At 39.6% G+C, this 9,803-nt stretch overlaps 1 protein-coding gene across 5 annotated transcripts in view; it reads left to right on the plus strand.

Annotated features, from left to right (window-relative positions):
• LOC126457625 (glycerol kinase 2-like) overlaps nt 1-320 on the plus strand; it is a 262,723-nt gene extending 262,403 nt beyond the window's left edge. For all 5 annotated transcript variants that reach the window (XM_050094091.1, XM_050094093.1, XM_050094095.1 and 2 more), the window contains one exon: nt 11-320. In XM_050094091.1, coding sequence (XP_049950048.1) covers nt 11-105 — 95 coding nt within the window. In that variant the 3' untranslated portion in view covers nt 106-320. The remainder of the gene's footprint in view (nt 1-10) is intronic.
• Nucleotides 321-9,803: the final 9,483 nt, after the last annotated feature.

The raw sequence follows: 9,803 nt of genomic DNA on the forward strand, positions 1-9,803 counted from the left end.
AATTTTTCAGATGAACGATATCGACTCCTTGCTTCGATTCCAGCAAGCCTTTTCCTCATGACAAGTATTGGTTTGCTCGTCCTAGCCAGGGAACTTGGCAGATGACATCAAAGCCGACAGTTATGCCTTTGCAGATACTATGAATCTTTTATGTAGTGCCAGTGTCTTTTTTCCCATCTGTAGCTGTTGCATGACAGTAAAGGTTGTTATAATTTTTTGTACATTCAGCCACTATTGTACATATTTGCTGTTAAATTTTGAAATTTTATTTTTATGTTTTTAAATTATTGATGAAAAATAAAGTCTTTACTCAGTTATAAGTATTTTATACAATAAAAGTCCCAGCACACATACTAAAAAAAATATCTTCTTTTACTGCAGCAAAAGTAGTGTAAAAAAGTTGAGTCATACACTGGTTATTAGGCTGCATAGCATTATCTACATCTACATCTACATTTATACTCCGCAAGCCACCCAATGGTGTGTGGTGGAGGGCACTTTACGTGCCACTGTCATTACCTCCCTTTCCTGTTCCAGTTGCATATGGTTCGCAGGAAGAACGACTGCCAGAAAGCCTCCGTGCGTGCTCGAATCTCTCTCTAATTTTACATTTGTGATCTCCTCGGGAGGTATAAATAGGGGGAAGCAATATATTCGATACCTTACCCAGAAATGCACTCTCTTGAAACCTGGACAGCAAGCTACACCGCGATCAGAGCGCCTCTCTTGCAGAGACTCCCACTTGAGTTTGCTAAACATCTCCATAACGCTATCACGCTTACCAAATAACCTTGTGATGAAACGCGCCACACTTCTTTGGATCTCCTCTATCTCCTCTGTCAACCTGACCTGGTACTGATCCCACACTGATGAGCAATACTCAAGAATAGGTCGAGCGAGTGTTTTGTAAGCCACCTCCTTTGTTGATGGACTATATTTTCTAAGGACGCTCTCAGTGAATCTCAACCTGGCACCTGCCTTACCAACAATTAATTTTGTATGATCACTGCACTTCAAATCGTTCCGTACGCATACTCCCAGATATTTTACAGAAGTAACTGCTACCAGTGTTTGTTCTGCTATCATATAATCATACAATAAAGGATCCTTCTTTCTATGTATTCACAATACATTACATTTGTCTGTGTTAAGGGTCAGTTGCCACTCCCTGCACCAAGTGCCTATCAGCTGCAGATCTTCCTGCATTTCACTGCAATTTTCTAATGCCGCAACTTCTCTGTATACTAACAGCATCATCCGCGAAAAGCCGCATGGAACTTCCGGCACTATCTACTAGGTCATTTATATATATTGTGAAAAGCAGTGGTCCCATAACACTCCCCTATGGCACATCAGAGGTTACTTTAACGTCTGTAGACATCTCTCCATTGAGAACAACATGCTGTTTTCTGCTTGCTAAAAACTCTTCAATCCAGCCACACAACTGGTCTGATATTCCGTAGGCTCTTACTTTATCAGGCGACAGTGCGAAACTGTATCGAATGCCTTCCAGAACGAGCCCTGATGACTAATGGTGAATTCAAATTAAGGTTAAAAGGTTGCTTTTGTTTGAAATATGGGTGAGACAGTGTCAAAAGCAAATACTTGGTTCTAAATGTTCCTTGTCAAAAATAGGTCAAAATCATATAATGATGATATGGCAGTGTGTGAGGCAAACATTAAAATATAACAAAAAAGTACTTTATCACTCATTAAAGTTTTGGGGACAGCAACATTAAGCAAATGTCTACATCATTGCAGAAAATGTACACAATATTGATAGCTTTTTTTATCTTTTATACTTTTTTAAACTCGCCCCTTGAGGAATTGTACTATTACAGTAAGAGGTTGCTTTGCTTACTGACTTGGCTGCACAAGCAACTTAAGGTACATTTTGTAGCCCTTTATTATTATTATTATTATTATTATTATTATTAAGGCACATGAATGCATGTATGAAGCATTAAAGTCATAAACACTATAGACATTGTGATGAATGGCTCCATAAATAATGACAATTTATTGTGCCTAAATTGTGTAAAGTGTGCTGAAAAATTGTTAAAAAGTATAAACACACAAGTGGATATACTTGGAGGGCATAAAAACTGTGAAACAATTCTCAATTAGTTATTGTGGAACTATTTACTGTAGTCTGCATGATTCCATAGCAAGTAAATACAGTGGCGATCATTAACAGTGTGTTTCGTAAGTGTTGCAGTGCAATGTAGAAGCAGTGAAAAAGGACATGAAATGCTTGAAATAATGATGGATAGTTTCAAAAAATCTGAAGCAACAAGCTTTCAGAGAAAAACAACAGCTTTATTTGGCAAAAAAGTTCTCTGGATGAAGCACTTCTCTTTATGCCTTGAACTCAAAACCTTGAACAAATAGGTGCTTCTGCTGAAAGGAAGAAAAAGGGAAATGAGTGTTTACAAATATCAGTGACTAAAAAATATCAGTGACTAAAAACAAAGAAGGGGCATGAGTGTTTACAAATATCAGTGGCAAAAAACAGAGAGGTCTTAAGTGCAGACATGAAAACATGATCCAGGAGAGAGAAATACTTGTACTTTCAGATAACCATGGAAAAGGAGTTGCTGCCAGCATGCGAAATAAAAATAACAAAGTAAAAGCAAGTGAAATAGCAAACCCAGGAGCTCCATTACATGAAATACTGAAGGTTCACTTAGTCCAGGATGCAACTGCAAAATGGTGGGAGGCTCAGATGGTGCTGTGGCTTCATAGTTTCTCCACATAAACAATCACACATAGTACTAGAACATACAGAAGTTACTTTTTATATTTCTAAAAGTTAAAGGTACAATGAAGTTAGATAAAAGAAAACTTAAATTCCAAAACATGAGAACTTCTATAAAGTGTCAAAGATAACAACACAATACATATGAGGGAGTTCATGTGCATCATCTGCTAAGCTTTTGGTCTATAAGTACACTACACTGTATGACTTCCACTCACAGCTCACCCCCCCCCCCCCCCCTCACCATCCTGTAATGTGGAGCACCTGGGATGTCTTGGTGCTTGATCTGCGGACCAGTTCTTTTGTGGGTAAGGGTGTTACAGTGATTGCGACAGTGTCGGTTAAAGCACCAGTGTGTCCCACAGCTCTAGGAAGGGTTGTCTGGTGGCTGAGAAGTACAATTTCATTGTTCTGGACTAGTTGTGGCGTGATGTGCCTGTGAGATGTTTTGAGATTACTGGAGGTACAATCCATGCTAGTTTGATGTGCTACATTTATATTTTCAATGGTGTACCATTATGCAGTACGTCTGTGGTATGATGGTCTCTGCTGAGCACTGGGAAAGGATCAGTGTATGGAGACTGTAGTGGCAACCTGATTTATTCAATTGCAGCATCATATGTGAGCAGCTGTGCAAATCTTTGTGTACAAACACTGATGAGTGCAATGGTGAGAATGGGATGGGCAGGACACATTGGTGCAGTGATGCTTTAACTCCTACACCAGTTATGGGAGTTTGCTGTGTCCGGTGGTGGTACTAGTGCTAAGTAGTCCATTGGAATTTGTAGGGATCCACCATAAACCATCTCTGACTAGATGCAGCAATGACTGGTTTGTGTGCCATTCAAAGACCTAGTAGAACTAAGGGGAATGCTTGTGTCCACTTTTCTTTGTGACACTTTAGCAATGTCATTAAGGTTCTGTCCCAATATTGTACCACACCATTATTAGCAGGGTAATACTGGTTGTGTTGTGTCATTGAAAACCACAGTGTCTGGCCAGTTTCTGAAATAGTGTAGACTCAGAACTGCGAGCCTTGATTGGTTGTAATGTGGAGAGAGCATCCAAATATGCAGTCCATATACTCACACAAACATATTCACCGTAGTGTCCCTCAATATGTCGGTGATCACAATTATCTCCGCATACGACATACATCTATCTACTGCTACAGTCAGACCCATATCGCTCCAATGTCCAAGGACAGAAGATGGCCAATCAAGTCAACGTAAACATGGTGTACTTTGAAAGCTGCTGATGTTGGTATGTATGTAACAGCCCACTATACCTCGTTGGTATGGAATGCACTAGCGTGCCCATGCAAGTGCGTCTTTCTTCCTAGAATGGCACGGAAAATGATCTGTAAGTAATCTGATCATAGTGCTGGCCCCCAGGTAAGATAAACTATGGATGCTGTCAGAGGCAGCATTTCTTTCCATTTAGTACTACTCCATGCTCAAACAACCAGCAGCTTACTTTGCACAGATGATGTTCATGCACTGGAGCACTAAGGGGGAACACCAAAATGTTCCCAAGAACATGAACTAAAATTGAAGTCCTTTGAGCACTTCGTCGATGAAACATTGCCAAGTCTGGGAGGTGTTATTTGGTCCAAAAGGCAGGAATGAAAATTCAAATAAACCAAACGGCACGATCACTGCAGCCTTTGAGATGTTGCTGGTTGTATGCTTTTTTATGGTCAAAGACACTAGAAACATTTGTGCCAGCCAGTGCACAGGTGAAGTCCTGTATGTTGAGAACCAGAAACACGTCTGGGATTTTTCAGGCATTTAAAGCCCTGTAATCACCCTATGGCCTCCACAAGCCATATTTCTTGTGAACCAGGAATGGGGGCAAAGGAGAGGAGCTGTCCAACTAGCAAATAACTCCAGATTAACATTTCCTTAAAAATCGCCATCATCTGTCAGCTGTTACCCTGTGATTTTGTGACTGTGTAGCGAGACAAGCAGTTCTGGCGTAGTGCAGGTGTAGTGCACGGTATTGTGCTTGGTTCTGTTGCAGTGAACTTGTGCTTGCAACTCATTTGCTGACTTCTTGTGTGGCTGTCAGAAGGCTTCTATGTTGCAGCTGTGCAATATTCCTTTGAGGGATTTTCATTGTCTATCCTCTGCAGCACACCATCAGCTGGATGGCTTGTATCTACTGCTGCTATAGTGTTCACCCCTAAGCTTAGCAACTGTGCTCCCTGCAGATCAACTGCTAATGCAAAAAGTGCTAGGAAGTTGGCATCTAATGTATGTTCAGATACTCTGTGACAACAACAGACCATATGAACTCATCGGAGAAATCAATGTTGTGCACTTTGCGTCCGAAAGTGAAGATTGTGGAGTTATTAACTGCCATCAACCATGGCTGGACATCCTGCTTGTTATGCATTGCATGGCTGACAGGCAGCATGCTGATGTATGAGCCAGTGTCTACAAGGAACGTTGTGCTGGTATGCCTATCTGGCACATACTGTCTTTTTGACATGGAACAATGTGTGTATGGGGTGGTTGCTGCTGATGGCGTGTAGAAACTGCACTACTATTAAAGAGAAATTAGCCATCTGAGCAAATGCATAGCAACATACACTTTGCAGCCTATTGGCCTAAATGTTTATGGTACCAGCATACCTTGTTAGATTCTTACTGTTGTCATCGTGGTTGACCGGTGGTGGTGTTGGCTTGAACTGATCCTAGTTTGGACTGTTGGCACCTTGCTGTTGTTGCTACATGTTCAGCTGGATTTTCTAGTGCTTCCATCATGGCTCTAAAATCTCCAATATTGTCTGAAACGCTTAATGGGTGTCATGGCATGATGGCTGCGCAGTCCAGAGCTTTCTGATTCTGGTCAGCAGCAGTCAGTTCCATCCAGCAAGTATACTGATGTCGTGGCAATTGTTGCAAGCTGCTCGAGTGTTACATAAACTTTCTTCGTGCTATTATCTTATACTGCCAATGCTACCCATACTTTGGTCAGTAATTTTTGCTGACAAGCATGGAGCAACAAATTGTCGAACACTGCGAAGATGACTGCGCAGATGCCTGCAAAACCCTGACAGTGTCTTGTCACTGTGTTTCTCTTGGTATAGTACCTGTCTGACTCTGAGGACGATGGGCTTTGTGCAGCAATAAATCACGTGTTCTTTTAGTTTAATGTAAGCACTGTCTAGCAGCAGGTGGTGTTATGGCCTTGTAATTTCTCTGCATAAATAATCACATGATGCTCTGGAACATACAGAAGTTACTTTTTTAATTTCCAAATGAAGAAGATAAAATGACATTAGATAAAAGCAAACTTAAACTCTAAAGCTTGGAAGATAACAACACAAAACATGTCAGAGCTCATGTGCACCACCTGCTAATCTTATGATGCTCAAATCCACAAAAAATTGTCTGCCACAGTGTTTACCATAATGAAAGCATATAAACAGAAAGAGTTCTAAAAGATAAACTGCAGGGAAACACAGAAGTGAATGTTGTGGCATACATTCCACAGAGATATGATCTAATGGAAAAGTTGTGTGTCAACACAGATTTAATTACAACTAATAGCAAATCCAAGAAGTTTTGTAGCAGTATGTGAGATTCAGCATTCATACAAGTATTGTCTTCAGTGAGGGATTATTTTACAAAGTTTGGGCTGCATAGGAAATGTGGTAGGAGAAAGGTGTGTATGATGAAGTCCTAAAAGAAAACAGTGAACTTTTCCTTAAAAAGCCTCAAGCCATACAGTTATCAGCATCCTTGGCCCTAATTGCATTACCAGCCAGAGATAAATATCTAATTACAGGAAAATCAGCATCAGCAGCATGAGATGGGGTAGAAAAACGAGAAGGTAGAAAATTGCCAGAAGATCAAAATAAGCAAGCAGGCAACCAAAAAAGCAGAAACAACATCCAGACCAACAGACAAGAGAAACAAAGCTACTGGTTATGGAATACAATGGACACATCAGAAACAAAGGACAAATCCATAGCAGTAGCCGAACCAGACAAAGAAGAAACGTCAGCGACAGATGGGATTGAACGAATAAGTGTAGCAGGAAAAAGGAAAACAATGCTTTCTGTACACCTGAAGGATATATTTATTGACCAGAGAAAAGGAGAAACCTCCAGGGTAAGCAATGATGAAAAGTTTACTGGTTTAACAATTCTCCACCAAAATATTCAGTCAGTGAGTAATAAAATCCAGCAAGTTGAGGTTGAACATCTTTCCTCATATATATCAGTAGTATGCATTTCAAAGCATTGATGTAAGGGAACAGAAATAGTGATGTAGCTTTAACATTATGTCAAAGAGCATTTTGTATTGCAGAAATCCCTGAAAGGTAAAGGATCTTGTATCTACATAAAAATCATTTACATTTTAAAGACAGCTCTGATAATGGTGTTCTCAGTGAGGATAAGTATTTTGAAATAGCTGGAATAAAATTAAAGGACAGAAAAAGAAATTAACCTACTATGTATATACAAATCACATAGTGGAAATTTGGATGTTTTCTTCAGCAAATTAACCCAAGTTCTGGACACAGCCTGTAACTTTAAGGCTTATGCTACTTTATGTGGGTGTATGAATATTAACACAGATATTGACAAGTTAGTAGGCTATCACTTTGCTGAACATTCTGCAGCACTTTGCTACTACATCATTGGGAAATAGTGCAACACGAATAACTAAAACAACAACATCAGCCTTATATCACAAAATAATTGATATTGATAAAGCCAAGTGTGATGTAATTGTAAAAGTTTTCTTTCTTTATTTTCAGAGAATCTCTGCCACATTATGAACCTTAATTTAAGTACAGAATAATCGCTTTTATAAAAAAGTTTTTTCCAAACAAAAAATATATGATTTTGCAAAGCACCTACATCACCATACATTGTAGGAAGTGTATGCTGAAGAAAATATAAATGTGAAGAAACATTCCCAAAAGTATAGGGTGACCCAGAAGTCCATTAACATTTGAAAATTCAATACTTCATAGAATAATGTAGATAGGGAGATAAAAATTGACAAACAGATATGAAATGATGTGGGGTTTGATGGAAATCAACAAAGTGCACAAAATGAGCAACAATGGTGCTTCATAGGATACAAAAGAAATAATTACCATACAACTGATTTTTAGCAAAGACAATGTTCTTTATAAAAAATTTTCAACATGTCAACTGTCATTCATAAAGAATACCTGTAGTCGAGGGATAATGTGAAAAGAACTACTCAGCATATCAGTAAGCATGATGAGAAATTGCTATTGGAGTCTTTTAGCACCCCTAATGAGGTTGCACGATCACAGCAGCCTTGTAACCCCACAACAAATAATCACATGAATTGAGGCCTGGAGAAATGGGAAGCCAAGTATGATAGATACAGCAGCTCAGCATGCAATCCTCACCAAATGACGTGCGCGAAAGACCTTTCACATGTGTAGCAATATGGGGTGCAGCGCCATCCTGCATAAAAGTCACACCTTCCAGCAGGTGTTTATCAGCCGGGCTAGGCATGATGCGACTGCCGCTCTCACTACACAGCTCATTTTATACACAATTCTCATGTGATGTCACTGATGTGTTGCTTCCAGCACTATCTGTTGACCAGTTTTTGCACTCGTTTTTGCTTTCAGTGAAATGCTATGTCATTTCAGTTTACTGTCAATGTTTACCTCTCTACCTATGTTATTCCATGAGTTAGCGCATTCTCAAATGTTAAAAGACTTTTTGGTCACCCTGTATTGTGTCTTGTTGAAGGCAACAAAAATAATATGTGGGGTAACAAGACAGTTATGAAATCATCCCAAGCTCTTTACTGAGTGAGGTGGTGCAGTGTTTAGCTCACTGGACTCGCATTTGGGAGGACGATGGTTCAAACCAATGTCCGGCCATTGTGATTTATGTTTTCCATAACTTCCCTAAATTGCTTCGCTTCAGGCAAATGCTGGGATGGCTCCTTTGAAAGGGCACAGCCGACTTCCTTCCCCATCCTTCCCTAATATGATGGGACAAAAGACCTCACTGTTTGGTGCCCTTGCCAAAATCAACCAACCAAACTCTTTAATTCCTCAGCATACTAAAATGAAATCAAAGTGCCCCAGAGCTTCTAGACTACTATGTAAAATACAAAAGAATAAACAGGAAGGTGTTGCTAGCAGCAAAGATACCCACAAATGACAGAATCATATTCAATTCAGACAATAAAAGCATAGTAACTTGGACAATTTTAGTCATGGCAGTGACACGATATTTCCCTATCCATGTCCGTTTCCAAACATAACATTACATAGTCTCTTGAGGTAAGGATAATTGTAACTCATATTCAAACAGAGTATAAAATGGGCTCCACAGACTTTGCACTTTATTTGTGCAACCTGCATCTAAATCCTACATTCGGTTATGTGAATTTTGATCGAGCAGCCCATTAGAATTTGGGGAGATGAGTGGCAGCCATGGTCAACCACTGTCACAGAAAGTGGCTAGGCACAGCTGCAAGAGACACGAGTCCATTAAGTGAGTGGAAGCACTTTTCTGGTGACAGGCAACAGTGGGGCATCTCCAGTGTTCCAGAAACTTTGCTTAAGAATATGTTTGTCAAAAATAAAAAGTAACACACAGCTTTAGTGCAAGCAACAGCAGGACAGGCTGGTCCCAGGCCAAGAAAGGTGAAAGAAACAATGTAGTTCTCTTATAACAAGACATTTTGTAGAAGACAGATTGACTGCAAAATTATTACATGCAAGAAAGAGTTGGAGTGAGTTTATGCAAGAGTTACAGATGTGGCTGATCAAAGTAAATAAATTATGAATATTAGGAAAATTGACTTGTCTGACGTCACAGTGTTCTAAAAGTTACACATGGGGGTAGCATCTCCTTCTTTGTGGCAGGTTGCAAAGGGTGTTGCTGAAGTTTTTGAAGTATAGCAATCACAAGACTTTAATTGGAGCTCATTATTTATCTTTTTAATTGTGACAATAACTACTGATTTAGATATTGTCAGCTCAGATAAACAGAGCGTATGTATGGCAGTTACGTCATGTCTCACAT

The sequence above is a fragment of the Schistocerca serialis genome, chromosome 2 (assembly GCF_023864345.2).
Source record: "Schistocerca serialis cubense isolate TAMUIC-IGC-003099 chromosome 2, iqSchSeri2.2, whole genome shotgun sequence".
NCBI classification, from domain to species: Eukaryota; Metazoa; Arthropoda; class Insecta; order Orthoptera; family Acrididae; genus Schistocerca; species Schistocerca serialis.